The following is a 21,072-nucleotide window of genomic DNA, read 5'->3' as shown; positions in this document are numbered from 1 at the left end:
GTTAAACAAACAGAAGGCAATGCAGCGCCTGCCGTGTTTCAGCGCTGCTGCTGCTGGGGCTGCGTTCATAGAAAGCTGGGAGGGCCCATCAACCGGGATTCGGGGTGTCCACGCACTCGGAAGGTACTTTTTGACATCAGGTGCGTATTTTAGCAACTCATTAACCTCTTATTACTTTAATTCAAGTGGCTACATCCCGGCTTCGTGTTAGTGAAGTAACTCTCTGAGAAAGGGGGAGCATCGAGTTCGATGGGAAGGGGTATCCCCAGCTCCAGTGGGCACCGGAGCTATTACCAGGAAGTGTGTCAAGCTGAGGCCAAGCACAAAAATCCTTAAACCTTAATCCCTTAATGTCAAATGGTTCTGCTCAAAGGAAAAGTGCCCTGCAAAGCCTCCTGCAGTCACCTAACTGAGCACCACCACCGCTCCAGGCGGAGCAAGAGGACAAGGGTGCAAGAGGCAGCGTGTCCTGACATGCCCAGGGTTTATCTTTAAGCAAAATGACTGCAGGGAAGGCCAGGGAAGGATCAGGGACCCCTCCTCGTGTTACCTGCTACACTGCACCTCAAAGAGGGCACAAGCAGAGAGCAGGCAAGTCAGCACAAGTGTTAAGAGCAGCCTTGCTTCAGAGATGACCAGAGCTAACTCAGAGCTGCTGTTCTGCACCTCCAGTCGGGACCATGGTGTACAGGCTCCCTGAGCTCAGCACTAACCCAACCTGCAGGGAACTGCTGCTACAGAGGCCACAAACAACATCCTGACTTCTATTATGCAGCATTTCTGCACCCATCTGCACCAGAATGGCCATCTCCAGAAATGGGAAGTTTTCTCCTGGAAAGCTCGACTGACTCCTCTTTAGCGGGTTCAGTGACTTGACCAAGGTCACACGAGCGGGCTGCAGCAGAGGTAACCCTGGAGCCCTCATGCTCCCAGCTCCACAGCAGATTTCCATGCTACATAACTGTAGAGCAGTGACCTACTTTGCAACTCCGGCAACAACAGGATAGCTTTTAAAAGGTAGCATACTCACAGGTAAAGCAGGGTCAAGTTTTGCAAGCTAGATGCATAGTGCTAGAATCAGATGTATGCTGCGTTTACGTGCTGAAGGAGAAGGACTTCTGCTTTATGTTAGAACTATTCCTCTTTTAAAAAGGTGGTTCAGAGGTTAGCAAAACTAAACCTACCTAGCTGAGAATAACCTGCTTACAAAGCTTGCCTGGGCTGGGGACAGTGTATTGCCCTGATGCTTGGGAAAAACACACAGCTTTAGGTTCAGCTTGCCACACAAGTGCTGCAGTGCAGCCTGTATTTAGGTAAGTGCACACCGGTCCAGACCAAACTCCTTCCCTGCATTTCCAGCTCCCAGCAAAACTGTGCTGGGCACTGTGTGGCTACCAGAAGGAAAAAATACTGGAATTTACAAACTCTACAATGTTAACAAGGTAAAGCTGCAAATGAGCACAATTCCCTTCGCCAGTTGTAATGGAGACATTAAACAGCAAGACTGGAGCGTGTTCGGGTAGGAACCAAGCTGCCAAGAGAGCCAATAAGTGGAAAATGATGATTTGGAACTCGCATGTGGGTGTAAACACAGCAGTCTGAGCAAATTTTATCTGTCACATTCATTTACTGTTGGCAATGCTACCCGTTTGCTAGAGCTACAGGGGGGAAAGCCCGACTCTGCCAGCCTTCCAAACAAGGATGGTCTTTTCCCTGTCCACATTTGGAGTTACTCTTCTATTTCAAGTGTGTCACCATTCTGGCCAGGCACGTATTGCTCACTTGCTGTTTTGGGGCAGAAGGCAGTGCTGCTGGACATGTGCAAACAGCCTGGTCTGCCACCATGTCCCTCCACAAGCCAGTGGAAGCCCTCATTGAAAGCAGGTAACTGGAAACACACGAACAAGTCTCCAAGTCAACGTCTGTGTGATCTTCTGAGGGCTCTCAACGAGACTGGGGAAGCAGAGAGCAGCAGGAGCACACACTGCCCTGCAGGGAGCCCTGCAGCCACGAGGCGACACAGCCCCACTGCCGGGCCTGGCACTAAATCATCCCCTCCGAGGAACAAGGGAAATTCATCACTTATGCAGCTGCACCACAACGTGTGTTACGCTGAGGATGTGCCTGGCCCAAATGATCTCAAGTACAATAACTTCCAAGTGAAATAGAACTCCCTCCCCCATGCAGGTAACAAAAGGGTCACAACTGAAGGAGATGCTGTACTTCAGTGGGCTGTAAAGGATTCTGATTAAAACAGCAGAGGAAACCAGATGGTACCTATCGCAGTGACCCTCTGCCCTCACATAACCTCACCGTGCACCACCCCGGCAGGAGCAGGAGCAGCAGGTACTTACGACTGACAGGCAAAGGACATGCCAAAGATGGGGATGCAGCGGAAAATGCCCTCCCAGCGCGTGTAGCTCACCCGCTGCAGCCACTGCCCGCTGAAGAGGCCGTGCTTGAAGGACGACAGCACGATCTGCAGCAAGAGAAGGAAAAGGGGTTAAGACCCAACCCCAACCACCCTCCGAGCAGCAGTGATGTGGTGCAGCGTGTGGCAGCAACAGCTCGTGCTGCCCACCACAGCCCCATCCCACCCACAGGCTTAAGGAAAGCTCCCTGCAAGCCCCAAGGGCCCCCTGCCACCGAGGGGCCCGGGTGGATTTCAGCTCGATGACATTCCCTCCCTTGTTTGGTGCCATCAGACATTGCAGCACACACCAGGGTGGAACCATTTCCACTGACACATTTCACTGGGAGAGTTTTATTGTTCCCAGCCCTTTCTTTTGCACTTTATAAAACAAGATTTAAATCCTATTGGAAAGCAACATTTGCCTTGGAGAATCCTGTGCAGAGGAGGGAGACAAAGGTCCCTGCGACAGGACCCCACCTGCACACTGCTGCTCCAGAGCCATTGAACACCAGCAGCTCACCAAAGCCAAGGATAAACTGCAGGGAAACAGGGGGAGCGAGGCACCCAGGCGAGGCCAGGGCAGCTCCTTTGCCGTTGACAGGGAAGCTGGCCAGCACTGGGTTGCATAGGAAACAGAAGGTAAATATGTCTGAATGCCTGTTTATAATATCCCCTGAATGGGGGTTTTCTAATCCCCAGAGATTACGCTTTCGTGCAGCCAACTCTCCCAAAGTGTTGTGCTTTTCGTAAAGGCACAACTCCTGGCACGGAGCTCTGGTGTGAACACGCAGTTACCGTGCCAGCCTCCTCACAGGGCAGCTCAGGAGCGTGACCCAGCACAACCTGCTGAACAGAAGTGAGCTGGAAAGAACTGCCCCACCTCCCTTTGCTTCCTTCTGTTTCAGCCATCCCGGTCCTGAAATGTGGGATTTCAGGGCTGGGGCTCCACGAGCAAAGCACATGAGTGTGTGTGAGGTGAGACTGAAGTCGTTAAAAAGCAAATGAGAGTCTCCAGCTCTCAGTAAAAGGTGCTGTGCAATGGGGCTTGGCCAAGCTAAACGGGGCTGGCTTTAGGTAACACTCAGCTTACCCAACCTAATCTAAATGGTCAAGAATCCTTCACCTCAGCAATAAAAGCCTTTTCTAGGCGTATCCAAGAACCAGCCCAGGCCACGTAGCAGACTGCAGGCTTTATGAAGCACTCAGTGCTCAAGAAAGAGAAGTGCTGGTGTCTAAGATCAAATTTGCAGCCTGAAAGCCATTACCCATCAGCTGCAGAGAAGCATGCAAAGTACACGCAGGAGTCCTTAACAAGAGCTGCCTTCCCCCTGCACATCAGAAGCACTGAGGTATTCAAGGCCAAACACTAACACACGATGAAAGTCCTTCTGGTTCCAGGCACTCTTCCTCACATCTTCCATCCTCTGATTCCAAGTTCAGAGCCTTAAATTGTAAGACACCAACAAGCAGAACAAACCACAACTCAATTTGTGGCTTCTTATTATTTGTGCCACCACAGCGTAATAGCACACAGGCCCACTGGCCAGCTTCTACAGGCTGCACCTCCACCAGCTCACGGGCACCCCATCACTCATGGTGCCCAGCACCAGCACCACTCATCATGAGAAAGGACATTTTAAACTTGAGGCTGGCACCTGCAGGCTGCTCCAGTGGGAATATCTGTGTTCAAACCCCAGGCAAACAGCATTCCCAACGTCGATACTCACCACGAACATGAACACCGTGTAGAAGATGAGAGCCATGGCACTGAAGGACTGTATGGAGGCCATCATGTTCCTCTGGAGGCTCAATGGAAGCACAATGCAGAGGGAGACAGCAAAGAGCAGGATTATCCGGAAACTACCCGACACCTGGAAAAGGGACCTGTGTGAAGAACTGGAGCAGGGGGGATACTAAAACACCCCCAAACCCCAACATGGGTGATGCTTCCAGCGTGAGAAGCAGCGCAAAGCCAGGGTGGATTTCAAACATGAGGTTCTGCTCCTGTAGGTATTGACAGAGTGGATGCTGAAGGCGCGCTGTTTCCTGGCTAGCTCTGTGATTAGCTCACACAGTCACTGGGTGCCACTGTTGCTCTGCACAGTGCGTGACAGGTCACTGAATCACACAATTGGTTACGTTGGAAAAGACCTTGAAGATCACCGAGTCCAACCCCTAACGCAGCAGTGCCCAGCCCACCACTAACCCACGTCCCCAGGCACCACATCTATACATGTTACATCCCTCCAGGGACGGTGACTCCACCACTGCCCTGGGCAGCCTGTTCCAGTGCTTGACAGCCCTTTAGTGAAGAGATTGTTCCTAATCTCCAGCCTAAACCTCCCCTGGTGCGGCTTGAGGCTGTTTCCTCTCATCCTATTGCTTGTTACTTGGGAGAAGAGGCTGACCCAAGCGCACTGCAACCTGTCAGGCAGTTGCAGAGAGCATTAAGGTCTCCCCTGAGCCTCCTTTTCTCCAGGCTGAACAACTCCAGTTCCTTCAGCTGCTCATCACACTTGTGCTCCAGGCCCTGCACCAGCTCCGCTGCCCTTCTCTGGCCCCGCTCCAGCACCTCAATGTCTCTCTTGTAGTGAGGGGCCCAGAACTGACACAGGATTCGAGGTGCAGCCTCACCAGGGATGAGTACAGGGAACAATCCCTGCCCTGGTCCTGCTGGCCACACTATTGCTGGTACAAGCCAGGATGCAGACCCATCCTCAGTGGAAGTATTTGGTGGGGGGGTGGTGTTTAAACGCTAATCCAGCACAAGCTATTTAGGTATTTTCATGCAATTAATAAAAACTAAACTTAATTGGGATACAGGAGATTGAAGACTTCAAAATTCCGACCCAGAAAATTAATCAAAACCTCACACTGGTATTTATTATAGCAGAACACTCCGAAATGCTTGGAAATATTTAATACCTCATTTGGCTGCAGCCACAATGCATCTTTTTAACTTCACAGGCCCTTAATCGGAGCTTAGCAGCATCAGGAGGAGCAGATAACAGCCAAAACCCCTTCCACATGTCCATTTGCTTCCCCGCAGGGCTCCGAGCCTCACACCCTGCCTCACAGCTCTCCAGGAGCAGCAGCAGAGCCTCCTGCCCAGGACGAGCACCTCTTGCTGCCGTGTGTGTCGAGCCAACACCAGGCTCGTCCCGCAGCTTATTTTATCTTAAAGAGGAGCAGGCACAAGGAAACAGCGAGGGACAGGGAAAAAATCCCTCTTGAGCCAGAGGGCTGCAGGGGGGTGAGAGCTTGGGCAGAGGAACCACCAAGGAACCAGCTGTTACTGCCTGCTGGGGCAGGAATTAGGACAGGAAGCATCATCGCCCCCAGGAATCTGCTCCAGAATCAAGAGGGACCAAGTTTAAAAGAATTCCTTCTCTGGAAGTGCCTCACTGGAGGTTTTACACATCTGCTTGTTCACCATATGCCTGGGCTTCCAGGACTTCCAGAGCTCCAGGCTCTGCACCACGCAATGACCCCACAGCACCTCACGGGCTGCTGAGCACACCACCAAGGCAGGACACCCTCTGCTGTGCCGAAGGCACACACAGCTCCATGCAGGAAGAACTGCCTGCGCCGGGGATGTGATCCAGGGAGCATTTACTGACCTGAAATCCAAGCAGGCGAGCGAAGAAGCTGGAGCCCAGATCACCAATGACCACGTAGAAGGCGATGCACGTCCCCAGCATCAGCCCAATCATGCTGCAGGAGCAACACAACACACAGGGGTTAGGAGGCTGGAGCAGAACCCCGGGATGCAGCTCCTGCTCCCGTGTGCACGTCAGCAGCAACATTCCCAGTGGATTTGTACTCTGTGCAGCTCTCGTGAGAGAAGGAGGAGGCTTTGTTAGTGCTAAGGCAACACAGAGACCTGGAGACACTGCCTGGGGCTGCTGCAACTGAGGCTGTGGCAATGGAACATCCATAAGGATTAAACAGAAACAGCTCAAAGGGAACATTTAAAGCAATTTAATATCTTGTGCAGTCACTTACTCGTGTTCAGAGGTGCAGCGGCCTCAGCTGTGCCTTGCTTTGGTGAACACCCACCCTCCAACACAGCTTTCTGCAAGGCACGATGGAGACAACCCCAAATTTTGCTGAAGCCACCTTGAAAACACATTTGGCGACCAGCAGCACAGAAGGTTTTCTGTCTGCAGGGACACAGCTTGCTCCCACAGCTGCATGAGCAGCCTCTGCATCGCTGCTGGGGCTGAAAGGGGAACCAGGCTTTGATCCTCTGCCTTGTGAAGGGCCCCCACTTCTGCCTCAACCCCACTAAAACAAAACCCAGAGAACCTCCATCCTCCCCAAACATCCTGGTGCGAGATGCAGCTCTGCTAACAGCCCATGCACGGGGTTAACTGCTGCTGCTTGGGGCCACAGCAAAACAAACCCTGGAGATGGCAAAACCCCCTTTAGCTCTTGGACAACAAAGCATTTAAAAGCAGGAGCAAGAGGCTCTGAGCCCCACACCCCGTGCTGGGGGCTGCCAGGAAAGCCTCAATCCCAACTCAGCTCTCAAACTTCTCCCCACAAGATGGACCACACTCTAATGAGAAGATTGTCTTAGGAGCTGCTTCTCCTCCCATTCCTGATTGCATGGGCCGCTTTCTCTCCCCGCTCCAATTATAACATCCCCATGGCAATTACAGCAATTGCTTGCACGGACAAGTAACATCTGAGAAGTATTCCGTGTATTTTTAGTGTCGTGCAGCGGTTTGCAGCTGGGAAAAGGGAAGGAGCCAGCACCACTGACTGGCCTGGGCACACGACACCTCCAGCAAAGAGCTCTAAGGATGTCCCATCAAGTCTGTCCTGAAACAGAGACAAGATTCTCCCCCCAAGACACCCATTCCCCAATGGAAAGTGCTCCTGCCTCCACTCAGGAGCAGGGTGGGATACGCTGAAGGCAATACCTGGGGGCTGTGCTTAGGGAATCTCACTTTGCTCTTGTGCAAATCCTGGTGGAAGGAAGGCTTCTGGGAGCAGAGGAGGCAGGAGGGTAGGAAAGGAGAGCGCAGCAAAGCCACGAGCAGAGCAGCACTTTCTTCATTAAAGAAAACTGAACCATATTTAAATAAGCAGCAGATTACCTTGTTTCCACCAACATTTTTCCTGCTTTTCCATAGGCATGAAATGCTGGCGTAAGAGGGAACAAAAACAGAGTTGCAGTTAGTCAAAGGAAGATCCAGTTTGCTATCAAACAATACCCGCGAGCGGGCAGCACGGCGCCGGTGTGGGGCTGCTTCTCTTGCCTGCCCTCCCACTCGCTGGTTCAGACCGAGAACTGAAACCCACAGAAGACAGGAACAAAGATGAGGCAAAGATAGAAAGCAGGTTCTTTTGGGATGTAAAAAAAGAGGTGGTGTGAAGTCGCAGTCACACATGGCAACCATTGAAGGCAGAGAAAACGCGCCTGGGTAAGAGGCTGTGTGCTGAGACGTTTCTGCAGTGCAAAATCTCACTCAAACTCCCATCTTTATTTTTATCTTCCCACTAAAACTGGACCTCCTGACGCTGCTGGATGGGAGCTCTGAGCTGCTGCCCGGAACGTTCAATCCCATACGCAGAATACCCAGTGCTCACAGCCCACACCAAAGCGCTGCTGCCAAGAGACCTTTTTTTTCCCTCCCCTCCCATGCTTGGGTTGTAGCACAAAATGATCACCAGGCTTTAAATCATTGTGTTTCTTCTGAAAAAGAAAATGCCAAGAAAACTCCGCTGGTATTTTTAGACCTAAATGGGGTAGAATGGGAATTGAAACCTCCAGCACACACAGACCACATTGCCCCATCCTCTCAGCCTTGAACTGCAGAGGTCCAGCACGAAAACCACCACCCTGGATTCCCTTTTGAGCTCTCTCAAGGTACAGAACACATTCCTGCAGCCACCAGAAAACCAGCTTCATTCCCTTCTGGAAGCATCTCCTGCTATTTTAGGTATTAACTTACAAACTCTTGATTTCTTTGGACTCTGCTCGAGCTAAACATTAAAGAAACAAGATGTTCTCCCGCAGAATGAGCAAGAAGCATGGCAGGAGACCCACAGCAGGGAAACAACCCAGAGCTGTGATGTGGGGCAGCACCGAAAATAGCTGATGGCTGGGTGACAGGCTGGGGAGCAGCCACCACCAGGCACGCTGCCTGGCTCCCCCTCAACTGCTGCAGGAAAAGGCAACAGCCCTCAGGGCTTCGGTCACACAGCCAAAGGGGCAGGGAGGAACCAGCAGGAGGAGAACATCCCTCCTGGAGAGCGGGTCGTCAATGAGACACCTCATGTGCCTCCAGGTAACAGGCACAGCCTCCTCGGCTGCTCCGGAGGGACGTTCCGATGAGAACAAGCCTCCAAACGTTGTACCACGTGTGCCCATCTGGTGATGCCGGAAAAATCAGATCCTTTATCCTCTCAGGAAGGAAGTGGTGAGTGTAAATAAATGGAGCATCTTCGCAATGAGACCTCTGCATGCCCAACGAGCTGGGCAGAGCTGGCTGCTCAGGAGTTAGAGAAGCTCTTCTAAACCAAGTGTGGTTACTAGAATGGGGAACCTGTGGCCCAGCCCTTGTCCCTGCAGGGAGCAGAGCTGCCTCCGGGGTGCTGTGGGGGTCAGCACCCAGCACAGGCATCCTGCAAGGCCCAGGCTGCTTTCAGCAGCTTCGGGGCAGGCACTACCTCATCTCCTGGCTAAAAGCTGCCTGGGAAGCACATCCCGCTTCCCTTCTTGCCCGCACATCCAGGCGAGGCCCTGAGGCGCCCAGCGCTGCCAAGCAGCGACACGAGGGCCAGGCAGGAGCCCGCTGCAGGCCCGGCTCCTGCGGGGCGCCGGGATCCCCCCCGTGCCCCTCCGGAAGGGGCTGCCTCGCTGAAGGGCATTTGCAAAACTTTGTGACATCTTTCAGCGCTGCCAAAACCTCCCCCGGAGCCGGCGCAGGCGCTGCCAGCAGCTCTCGCAGATGCACCGGGAACAAGCCCCCGGTGACAAAGGCTGTCTGTGTGGAGCTGCTCAACCTTGCTGCATTAGGATGCACCAGAGGAGCGCTGCCTTTCCTCCCAGGGCCAGCCCTCCCAGTGGCACCTCTCCCAGGGCAGAGGGAGGGAGCAGAGGCATTTCTTTCAGCGCCAGCCTTTGCGTGCCAGGAGGTGCCAGGAAGCTCAGAGGCATTACTGGCTCGCTGTGTATGCGAGTCCCTTGGCTTCCGAAGAGCAGAGGATCCCTTCTTCCCGGGAGACGCTCCAAGGTGGAGGGGACTCTCTGTACTTGGGAGAAGCAGCACACAAAGACCTGTTGTGAGGGGGCAGCTGGGCTGGAGCGGTGAGGCCAAGTCAGACGCTACCTGGGGGGCTCCCCCTTCCTTCAGCGTCGCAGCACAGCCTCCAGGACCACAGAGCTGCTTGATCTTTTCAGTTTCGAGCAGATACAACTGGGCAGGAGCCAAGAAGGCAGCCCGGGAGCATCACGTCGGGCTGTCTGAGGATGGAGGAAACCCATCTGTCAGCAACACAGCGAGCCGTGCGCCTCTGCAGCGCTCTCACCACGGGCAGTGCCAGCCAGCTCCCTCCTCCCCACAGAAACAAGGGAAACCGAGTCAAAGACGACTTCTCCCTGTTGTTTCACAAGCCAACAGGGAGGACTGGAACCCCATCACCTCCTCCTGCCCCCCCGAGTCGCTCAGAGTCAGAGGAGAGCTCCCAGGCAGAGGCCAGCCCTGGCGCCGAGCTCTGCCCCAAACCCCACACATGCATCCTGCAGATGTTTTGCTTTCCTTGGCCGCCTGGAAGCTCCAGCACCGTTTCCTCCCTGCTCTGCTGGGCTGAGGCAGCCCCAGCTCCACGCCAGGCCCCCGCTGGCAGCACCCGGTGTCCTCGGCAGCACCCTGGGTGGGGAAGCTCGTGGCTTTCATGCCCAGAGCAGTAATTTAGCCCAGACACCCGCCCCGCCAGCTCCCAGAGCTCGGGTTTGGATCAGTCGGCGCCGCGTCTCCTCCCCTGCCCTGCAGAGTCAAAACAATTCTGTGCCCATTAACTTCAGTGCCGAGAGCAGAATTAAACCCTCGCGCTCCCCTGGGGACATGGGGAGAGGCTGACAGAGGAAAACAAGGCAAATTGAAGGCTACAATCGGGAAACCGTGTGCTATTCCAAAAGCATCAGTGTGAAGGTTGTGAAGGACAGGACAGACCCAGAAAACCCAGGACAGACAAGCCCAGAGCTGGGGATCCTCACCGAGGCCGGGGTAGGTCCTGCGCTTGCTGAGGTTGGCCGATTTCACCAGGAACATGCAGGACTGATGAGTCATCCAGGAGCAGAACACCAGGAGCAGAGCCCCCAGGACGATGCCGCACTGCAACGGGAGAAGAAGGGGGGGAAGAGACCAGCAGGAGATGGGGAGTCAGCCCGAGAGCCGCCCCCCTCACGGATCCCCAGCCACGCTTCTGCCTGCACCTGAGAGCAGGCGGGAGGAGCAGGATGTGTGCCAGCTCCTGTTTGCTCTCTCCACAGCCCAAGGACAACGTGGAGCAGCCACCTGCTTCCCACAGCTTCCAGCTGCACCGGCTCCAGCACCGAAGGGTGAAGCGGGAGCGTTTGTGGAGCAGGACCCCCACATTCCCTCCCTCCAACCTCCCATGGCTCACACAGAGCACACAGCCCAGTCCTGACCCCCAGCTGCAAACCCTGCTGTAAACTGATTAAATAAGAACTATTTGATAGAGTGAACCAATTGCCCGGCTCGGCCTCAGCACTGCCCTGCCCCGCTGCTTCACGCGTCCACAGCGAGGGGGTCTTAAACACCACGCAGGTTTGAAGCGGGTGATTTTAAACACGCCGGGGTGATGCCAGAGCCTAATGCTGCTGCCCCTTCTCCTGCTGTACTGAAACCCAGCGTGGCTGTAGGGATGGCAGCAGCTCCGTGTAGGGAGCAGAGCTCGGTGTAAGTGCAGCTGGTTTGAAATTACCCATTTATCAAATGGATAAATTCCCTTTTTATCCTTTTACCCACAAAAAAATAGGGAGAAACCATAGAATCCCAGGTTTGGGTTGAAGGGACCTTAAAGCTCACCCAGTTCCAAGCCCCTGCCAGAGGCAGGGACACCTTCCACTAGAGCAGGTTGCTCCAAGCCCCCGTGTCCAACCTGGCCTTGAACACTGCCAGGGATGGGGCAGCCACAGCTTCTCTGGGCACCCTGTGCCAGCGCCTCAGCACCCTCACAGGGAAGAGCTTCTGCCTCAGAGCCCTGGGGACGGATGAACCCACGCAGCCGGTACGGGAGGCGCCCGCTCCGCGCTGCACCGCCCCAGCGCGGGGCAGCCCCGGCGCGCACTCACCTGGCGGAAGCAGAAGGGCACGGTGAGCACGCTCACCCCCACGATGCTGTTCACCACGTTCATGATGAGGCCCCAGTTGGAGCCCGCCGCTGCGGCCGCCGCCATGGCCCGGCCCCGGCCCCGGCCCCGGCCCCGGCCCCGGTCCCGGCCCCGCCGCGCCTCACCCGCCCGCGCCCGCCATGGCGGCCCCGACCCGCCCCGCCGCCGGCACCGGCCACAGCGGCACTTCCGGGTTCCGCTGCTCCGCTGGCGCTTCCGGGGCCGGACAGAGAGACGCGCGGAGCAGAGCGGCGCCGGGAAGGACACTCCCACCGGCTGGGAGGACCCCCCGGGGCACCCAGGCGGGAAGGTGCGTGTGAAGGAGCGCACACGCATGTACATGCGTGTAAAGGCGTGATGTCCCTTTAACTGCATGCAGGTGCGTGTAAAGGCATAGAGGTGCATGCATATGCATGTAAATGCATGCATATGCCTGTAAAGGCATGCAGGTGCATGTAACTGCATGCAGCAGTATGCATGTGCATGCAAAGGCAGGCGTGCAGATGCATGTCAATGTATGCACATGACTGTAAAGGCATGTAGATGAGTGCACATGCATCCAAAGGCATTCAGATGAGTTTAAATGCATTCATGTAAAGGCATGCAGGTGCATGTAAAGGCATGCAGGTGCATGTAAACACACACACATGTGCACACACTTGCATGTGCATGCATACACACACATGTACACACAGCCATGTACATGCACATGCACACATGCAAATGAACACGCACACACACACACACGCATCCCACAGGATCAGCAGGTCCAAGCACCCCAAGGATCCTCTCCCCAGCGCCCCATGGGGTGCACATAACCAGCATGTGGGTGCTGCACCCTGAGCCCCACACCATGGTTGGGTGCCATGTGTGCCAAACCCCACTGAGCACCCACACAGCCACAGCGGCCGCTCACCCAGCACCAAGGGCTCCCAAACCCCAGCAGGAGCACAGCCGGAGGGCTGCGGGGGGTTCTGGAGGCTCCCGGGGGCCGCGCGCGGCGGCAGGTCGGAGCAGCACACGCCAGCGGCACGCTTCCGTTGGGATGGAGCACGCGGCACTTGTATAATTTGCAGCAATTGCAATGGGGAACCGCAGGAATTCGCCCGACAAAAGGTTTGCAGGAGGTGAACACGCCTGGATAATTCCCTCCAGGTGCCGGCTGCGCTCCCGTTCCCGGCACCACGGTGGGAGCAGAACCCAGGCACGGGATGGGGAGGGGATCCCCTGTTAGGGGGGGCTCCCCTGTGCCTCCAGGGACACACAGTGAGGTCCATGCATACTCCCAAAAGCTGCCATAGGCCCCACATGGGGCACCCCTGCAAGAGGGGTGGCCTATAGCAGCATGTAAACATGTGCTCACCCCACACATGTGTGTAAATGCACGTGCAGACCCACAGATCTGTGTCAATACCCACATGTTCACATGTGCAGGCACCTCCATGTGCATATGCACATGGGCACACACGTGTGTCCATGCTATGGGGACAGGAGCACCCCACAACCCTTTGCCATGGGTTGTAGGTGCTGGTGTGGAGCTGGAGCCAGGGATCTCCCACCCATAGGTGGCCAAACTCCCACCGTGGAGGGCAGAGCCACCGCTGGGTGCCCGTGGCAGGACCCACCATGCCGGGAGAGGAAAGCACCTTGCTCTGGTGCTGGGACATCTGCAGCGAGTTAGAGGGGAATCATGTTTATCCAATTAACGTTCCACAGCCCCAAACTTGGCACTGGCCAGGAAAGGGGCTCAGGTGGCTTCTGCACATGAAAGCCAGTGGCCCAGTGAGCACCAACAGCCACCAGCCGTGACCCCAACGTGTGGGACAGGGACCAGCCGCTGCTCCGTCACCCTGCAGCTCCAACCCTGCCACCAGCGCCGCTGAGTGAGCTCAGGGACACGGTACAGCGGGTGGCGCGGTGACCCCGGCACTCACCAGGATGGCGGGCACCGACACGGGGTCACTGGTGCATGGAGGTGCCAATGTGTGTGACTGGGATGGGGTGAGGCCGGCTCGGCGCTGCCCGGCTCCCGCTGCGTGCCGGGACAATGTGTTTCCAATCGCCGTGTCCCCGGCCCCGCTGTGATCCAAACCACCTGCGGCCGCTCGCCTGCAACCCATCAGCTACCGGATAAACGGATCACAGGCGGCCCCACGCCGCGGGCCAGCCACCGCAACGGGGATGGGGCAAACCGGGGGCTGGCGCTGCCTGCACCCCCCTGGGCCGGGTGGGCACCGTCCTGCCTCCAGCAACACCGGTGGCAGGTTTATCCCCTCCAAGAGAAGCCTGTTCCCCCAGTGGTACCTGCGGTGGCCAGGGGCATGTACCCATCCGCCGCTGTCACCTCGCTGTGCCATGGCACAGCCACGCTCCACAGACCGGCATCAGAGCGAGCGGACAGAAGGTGGGGGGCCTGGAGAAACGGGACCCCCACACCACAGCCCAGAGGTGGGTGCAGCTCAGTGTCCCCATGGGAGCCAGCACCTCGCACCGAACCGCCCTGCTCCCTGATGACGGATCCCTGGCAGAGCCCGGGAACAACCCGGCGAGTGTTATAAACATAAATTAAAACAAATTGCGGTTTTATATTGCAAATAAGGGCAGTTTTATCGGTTTTATTGCATAACAACCATTAATGAAGTGCAGTTTCAGGCACCTTAATTGCTCAGAGACTAAAGTTCAGCCCCTATCTCTGGCCCGGGCTGGGATTCCCGTGCGTCGGGATAGTACCTGGTGGATGGGAAACAGAAATCAATGTACGGCCGTTATCAGGGACGTGGGACCCGAGTCACCCCGCCCGGGTGGGGGTCTGACAGCTCAAACCCTGCTGGGGGCACACGAGGGGCTGTGGTGGCTCCCTCGGGTGTCACCCCAAAGTCCTGGCCGTGGGGCCCCGCAGCCGGTGCTCGCCATAGGGTGGATTTCGGGGGTCGGTGACCCCAAGCTAGGGGGAAAGCAGCCCCATGTGGGGCTGCATGGGACCCCGACCCCCCTCCCAGCACAACACACGGCGATGTTGTACAACCCAGGCAGGGCCGTGGCGGTACACATAGCCCCGCGGTACCGGGGGTTCACCGGGGGGGGGGGGGGGGGCACAGGCTGCGGGGGGATCAACGCGCAGCCACGCACCGTGCGGTCCCGCCCGCCCCGCCCGCGCCTGCACACGCTGCCCACCCGCACGTCCCCGCACGTACCGTCCGCACGGAGCCGCACCGGCCGCACCGAGCTCTACCGGTCATCCCGCACCCACCCGCACCGCGGGACCAAGCCCCGCCCCCGAGTGGGCGGAGCCACGCCATGGGAACCGCCTCTCCCCTGCGCGCATGAATGGGCGCGCCCCGCCCACCCCCTTATAAGGAATCAGGCGCGGCTCGGCCGCCCGCATTCATCCCGCCCCTTCGTCCCGCCCCCTCGCCTCGGTTCCACCAATCAGAGCGGTGCGCCGGGCCCCCTGCCGGCGCCGGCCTTTGTTTGTGGAGGGAGCTGTAGCCAATGGGAGCTCGGGAGGGGGAAGGGAGGACCAATGGCAGCGCGGGGGGATAAGGGGGTGGGGCGGATGGGGATGGCCCGGCCCGGCCACGTGCGCGGAGCCGCCGCCGCCGGGCCCGGGGACACGGAGCGGGCCCGGCCCCGCCGCTGCCTTCGTGTCCCCGCTTCTCCCGGGGACACCGAGCACGGAGCCCCCCGGAGCCGCCCCCCGCACCCATGTGTCCCCCATGGGGTGCCCTGTCCCCCCTGCGGTGCTGTGCACCAGCCACCCCCAGGAGATGTGCCCACCCATGCACCCGTAATGCCAGACCCATGTGCTGGGGCCACAGTGGCACCCTCCTGCCCTGGCAGACCTGCGGGGCCATGGTGAGGAGCAGCACCAGCACCAGCCCCATCCCTTGGGTTCTATCCTGGGTGGGTTGTGGGCCAAGGCCAGTGCTGAGCAGGCACAGCAGCAGAGGTGACAGCAGGGCTATGCCGTGTGCCAGGCTGCATGCTGGGACCCGGCTGTGTCCAGGAACCACCGGCCATGAGATATCTCCTCCTTCCCGACCAGCCCCAGCACCAGGCTGGCCACATGCCCGTGCCATAGGGCTGCTGCTGCTGGGCCACGCTTGCAGCAAAGCCGGGGTGTTCAGTCACCCCTGGGCTGGCGGTGCTGAGCACGGCTGCTTGAGACGAGCCCTTTGATGGAAAGGTGAAGGTCACGGTTGGTTTCACCATCACAGGCAGCTCCCAAATCCCTGTTGGATGGTTCCAATCCCCGCTGGTGCTCTGGGATGCTGCCTGTCATGGCGGGGCTCAAGCCTTGCGCCGGCCACGGCACTGCCATTCCCATCCAGGAGCTGTGGCAGTGGCCAGTGATGGGCAGATCAAGGGGTGTTACCTCCACTGCCAGGTTTGCTGGGCACTGGCTGCACTTCTCACCCCCTTCCCTGCGTCCTGCCACCACGAGCCCATGGCTCCTCCAGCACAGCCCAGGGACAAGCCATCCATCTATCCATCTGTCCGTGCATCCATCCAGGCCTGCCTGTGACGGTGCACCGCAGCAGCCAGGCAGAGGTCAGCCCCGCTGTCACAGGTGAAGGCAGGGATGCCGGTGAGCCCCAGGCCGGCACCGCCGCGCTCTCCGGCAGGCGGGGAAGCGCCGGAGCATCTCCCCTGGCTCTGGGAGAGAACAAAGGAGGGCATCTGCAGCAGAGGGAGTGCCGGATGCGCCGCAGCGTGGCTAATCCGCCCCGCGCCCTCCTCGGGGCCCCGGAGCGCCCCGCTGCCCGGCACAGCCCTCCCGCATGGCCCCGGCCACCGGCAGCACCACGGTGCCACAGGGGCTGGTGCAGAGCCCGGGGAGAGGACCTGGTCCCACCGCGGCCCTCACAGCATGTCCCGCTCCATCCCACCATGCGCTCCGGTACCACACTGGTGCTCACCCCGGCTAATGCGGCGCCATAAAGGAAAACGTCTCCCATTAACGACTTTTGTAACCAAAGTCATTAACATAATAGGACTTGCACCTCACAATTGAATATTAACGCTCCACCCGGCTGGGGAGTGAGACAGATAATTGCTCTAATACATTTTTCCAGTAGGATTTTCGTGCCGCAGCAGCAATTGCATTAGCAAAACCTGATTATTACCACGGCCGATACAATGGGACAGTCAACGGGAGTTAAGTTCCTGCCGTTTTCCTTGGGACCCCCAAGGAAAAGCAGCCCCGTGCCCCCTGCATGCAGAAACCTCCCCGGGCCCGGGGCATGATGGAGGTGACGGCAGCGCTGAGCTGCCTCTTCCTTCCCTCGGTGCCTGCAAACACGACCCTTGGTCACCGGCAGCTTTGCACGACGCAGCAAACCTGCAGCCAGCTGGAAACCCGCCTGTCCCGAGCGCCAGGAGGCTGAGCCGCCCGCATTGCACCATGCCGTGCTGTGCCGTGCCATCCTGTGCCATGCCGTGCCAACCTGTGCCGTGCCACGCTGTCCTGTGCCATCCTGTGCCGTGCTATCCCATACATGTCATGCTCTCCTGTGCCATACCGTGCCATTCTATGCCATGCCATGCTACAGAGCCCAAGATGGGCCATGCGGGAGCAGCAGCAGGGCTGCGTGGGACCCTCCAGGCTTCTTTCCAAGGGGCACCAGCAGCTCCCAGGAGGATGGAGCACGGGAAGTGGCTCCAGCCGAGCAGGGAGCTGGGGACCCGCCAGGTCGAGGTGCCAGCACACAGGTTGCAGCCTCCTCACTGCACCCCTAAACACGCCCAGGCCAGAGGAAGCCCCCCCTGTGCGGCTCCTGCCCTGCACCCAGTCCTGGTACCCAAGGGTGCTCAGGGCACCCTGTGATGGCGCGGCCCCAGCCTGGCTCCTGCCGCGGTGCCGGTGCTCCCGTGCTCCCCACGGCCCCTGTGCCTGCACCGGCGCAGGGCTCAGAGCCGTGCAGCAGCTCCAGGTCCCCGGGGCGCTGCGGAAGGGCGGGAGCACCGGTGTGGGACAAAGCCCATTGTCCCCGGTACAAAGGTGGCCACGGGGCCCACGTGGGGTTGGGGGGAGCATCAATTAACCGGCTTTAATTGCACTCGGCTGCACTCGCCTCATTGAGCAACTTCCCTTGGGGAGCCCACGCTGGGGGGGTGCCCACGGGGGGAATTATACCCACAGTGGGGGTGTCTGAGCACCCGCTGTGGGGCTGCCCATTGGGAACCTGCCCATGCGGAGGGCTGCTAATGGGGGGGGAATTACCCATGGGGGGCTGCTCACTCTGCCCAGGGGTGCAGGCTCGGGGCTCCCAGTGTTCCCACCCGGCACTGGGAGCTTCCCCAGCCCTTTCCCACTCCCCCGGTGTTCCCGGGGACAGGAAGAGCCCCGCAGCCGCTGGGTTTTGCTGATTCGGGGGTTTCTTGCAGAAACCCTTCCCCAGTGCTCCTTGAGCACCAGTGGCTGAATAATGCGCCAGCCCCAACCCCCGGCACTGCTGGCACCCAGCACGTGTTATCCCAAGCCTGGGATCTGCACCAGCGCCGGGATCTGCACCGCGCTCCTGTTCAGCAGCAATTCCGTGTGCTGGGTTAATCCGTAACGCTGTTTATCAGGCTGGAGCCCTTTCCCAGATGGAGAGGGATCTGAGGGGGATGCCTTAGCATGGTTCCCAACGCATGGGGTGCACACCCAGGGAAGGATGCTGCCGGGAGGTTGGGATGCAGCCAGCCCCTCTCCCTGCTGCAGGCTTCCCTCTGATCCAGCCACAGAGCTCATCCCGCATCAGCCGGGCTGCTCCGCTCCGGCTCCGGCTCGGAAACCCCACGGTGCGAATAATCGAGGAGGAAAAAGAGCTTTTTGGGGTCAGCAAACAGGGAGGAGGGTCCCAGCACGTCCCCTTTCCTGCAGCCCAGCTCCTGCTCTGCTCCTCATCCGGGCAGAGGACAAATCCCTGCGGCACCGCGGTGCTGGCCCCATGCAGCGCTGCCGGCACCGCACCACGGCCTTCCCCACGCCGCCATGGAGGAGAGTGGGTGCGCTGGTGTGACCCATGTCCTTCCATGCGTGTGTCCGTGTGTCCCTGGGCTCCCCGCTGCAGCTGCACATCCCGTGCACCAGCGCATGGACCGGTGCCATGGCCCCGGCCGCTTGTCCTTGTGCCCGTCCGTGCGTCCCGGTGTGCGCGGGTCCGGCCGTGCCGTGCCAGAGGGTCCCCACGGGCTGTGCTGCGTCCCCCAGCTGCTCGCCCTCCTAACTCGATTGCCGTCCCGGTGTAATGAATAGCTCCCGTGTAATCGAATCACTTTTACACATTATTTGGATTTATTTGAGCATTTTCAATCAATTACGGCCTTGTATCAAAAAGAAAACCCCAACACAACACACAGGGCCCTGGTGGGGACGCGGTACCGGCCCCGGCCTCCCCCTGCTCCTCTGCTGCCTGCTGCCTGCCCTCCCCGCTGCATGGCCCCCTGTACTGCACTGCATGGACCCCAATATTGCACTGCCCCCCCACACCTTGCACTACATGGCCCCCCAACATGTCACTCTCTCTCCACACATTGCATCCCCCCCATTATACAGCCCTCCTCTAACAATGCACATCTCCTCTTGCACTGCACGACCCCCCAACATCACATTTCCTCCCCCCCACATTGTACAGCCCCCCAACATTGCATAGTCCCCTTTTGCACCACATGCCCCCCCAACACACACTGCACAGCCCCCTAGCACCACATGGCCCTCCAATATCCTACTCTCCCTTCCCACATTACACATCCCCCTAACATTGCACCCTCTATTATACAGCCGCATAACCTTGCACCCCCCCACCTTACACCGCATGGCCCCCCGACATCACACTCTCCAACACACACACGGCATGGCCCCCCAACATTGCACCCGTCATTGCACAGCCCCATAACATTGCATCCCCCATCATAAAGCCCTCTAACCGCAGCCCTCCCATTGCCCCATCATTGCACACCCCCCTTGCACCAGGAGGCCCCTCAAAATTGCACCCCGTCACTGCACAGCCCCATAGCCTTGCACTCCCCATTATATATCCCTCTAACATTGCATCCCCTCATTGCACAGCCCCATAACCTTGCACCCCCCATTATACAGCCCTCCAACCGCAGCCCTCCCATTGCCCCAACACTGAACACCCCCCCTTGCACCAAATGGCACCCCAATACTGCACCCTCTCCTTGCACAGCCCCCTAGCTTTGCATCCCCCCCCATACAGCCCCATAACCTTGCACCCCCATTACACAGCTCTCTAACCTCAGCCCTCCCATTGCCCCACCATCGCACCCCCCCTTGCACCACATGGCCCCTCAGCACTGCACCCCCCATTACACAGCCCCCACCACCGCACACGCCGTCCCCGCACCGCGCCCTGCCGGGTCTCACCGCGGGCCCGCTCCGCTCCCGCCGCCGCCGCCGCCGCCGCCTTCGGTCCCCGGGCTCGGCCGCGCCGCCGGGTCCGCCCGGGGAAGAGGGGGGGGGTGCCGGGGGGAGCCTCGAAACCGGCCCCGGCTCCCCGCGCTCCCTCCCGCAGGGGGGGAGCCTTGAAACCGCGCGCGGGGCGCGTCATCGCCGCCCACCAATCAGCGCCTTGTTTACACTGCGTGATTGGCAGCTGGCTGGCGGGCGGCCAGCCAATCAGAGCGCGGGGGCGGGGCGATGCGTTGCAACCGGAGGCGCGCTGCGACCCCCGCTGCAACGCAACCCGCGCCCCGCCCCGCGCCGCGCATGCGCGCCCCTCCCTCCTCCCCTCCCCTCCCATTCATCCGCCGGGCTTGAATTAGGCGCCGCCGCTCCGCGTCTTAACGCTGGCAGCGCTCTGATTGGCGGAGAGCCTGGCGGGGCGCCAGCTTATTGGCCTAGCGCGCCCGTGACGCGCCGGCGCGCGAGAGGAGCGTAGTTGGAGAATGAAACTGAAGCGCGGGGGGGGGGGGAGGGGGTTGTTGGCGGCTGGGGCGCGAGCGCCGCGCGGCGGCCAATCAGGGAGGAGGACGGGGGGGGGGGGGGTGCGTGTGTGTGTGTGGCGGGAGCGCGCGTGGGGCACGAGCTTATTAGCATGCGGGGCGCGCCGCCCGGCGGAGTGCGCGGCGTGAGCGGGGAGGCGCGGCGGGGTCCCCCCCCCCTTCATCACCACCCCCCTTAACCCCCCCCAACCAACCGCCCCCCCCACACTCTCCCCCCCTCCACTCCCCCCCCCCCCCCCGGTTCCCTTCGCTGCAGCAGCAGCCGGTGCATGGGCAGTGCACGGGCACCGGCAGGAGCACGCTGCGCGCCCCGCCACGGCCGCCCCGCCGGTAAGTG

At 59.1% G+C, this 21,072-nt stretch overlaps 1 protein-coding gene and 1 long non-coding RNA gene across 2 annotated transcripts in view; both read right to left on the bottom strand.

Moving 5' to 3' along the window:
- Positions 1 to 11,968, bottom strand: part of SLC38A10 (solute carrier family 38 member 10) — a 34,742-nt gene extending 22,774 nt beyond the window's left edge. Inside the window, exons 1-6 of the mRNA XM_030506431.1 lie at positions 11,745 to 11,968; positions 10,644 to 10,761; positions 7,519 to 7,564; positions 6,034 to 6,127; positions 4,141 to 4,284; positions 2,355 to 2,479 (exon numbers count right to left, since the gene is read on the bottom strand). Coding sequence (XP_030362291.1) covers positions 2,355 to 2,479; positions 4,141 to 4,284; positions 6,034 to 6,127; positions 7,519 to 7,564; positions 10,644 to 10,761; positions 11,745 to 11,849 — 632 coding nt within the window. The 5' untranslated portion in view covers positions 11,850 to 11,968. The remainder of the gene's footprint in view (positions 1 to 2,354; positions 2,480 to 4,140; positions 4,285 to 6,033; positions 6,128 to 7,518; positions 7,565 to 10,643; positions 10,762 to 11,744) is intronic.
- A 2,415-nt stretch (positions 11,969 to 14,383) lies between these two features.
- Positions 14,384 to 15,089, bottom strand: LOC115616752. Its single transcript, XR_003994377.1, has 2 exons — positions 14,978 to 15,089; positions 14,384 to 14,513 (listed from the first exon to the last, which is right to left on the bottom strand). It is a non-coding gene; the product is annotated as an uncharacterized LOC115616752 (long non-coding RNA).
- Positions 15,090 to 21,072: the final 5,983 nt, after the last annotated feature.

This window comes from Strigops habroptila, chromosome 14 (genome assembly GCF_004027225.2).
Source record: "Strigops habroptila isolate Jane chromosome 14, bStrHab1.2.pri, whole genome shotgun sequence".
Taxonomy (NCBI): domain Eukaryota; kingdom Metazoa; phylum Chordata; class Aves; order Psittaciformes; family Psittacidae; genus Strigops; species Strigops habroptila.
The sequence above is the reverse complement of the archived record's forward strand: the minus strand, read 5'-3'. Positions and strand labels throughout refer to the sequence as shown.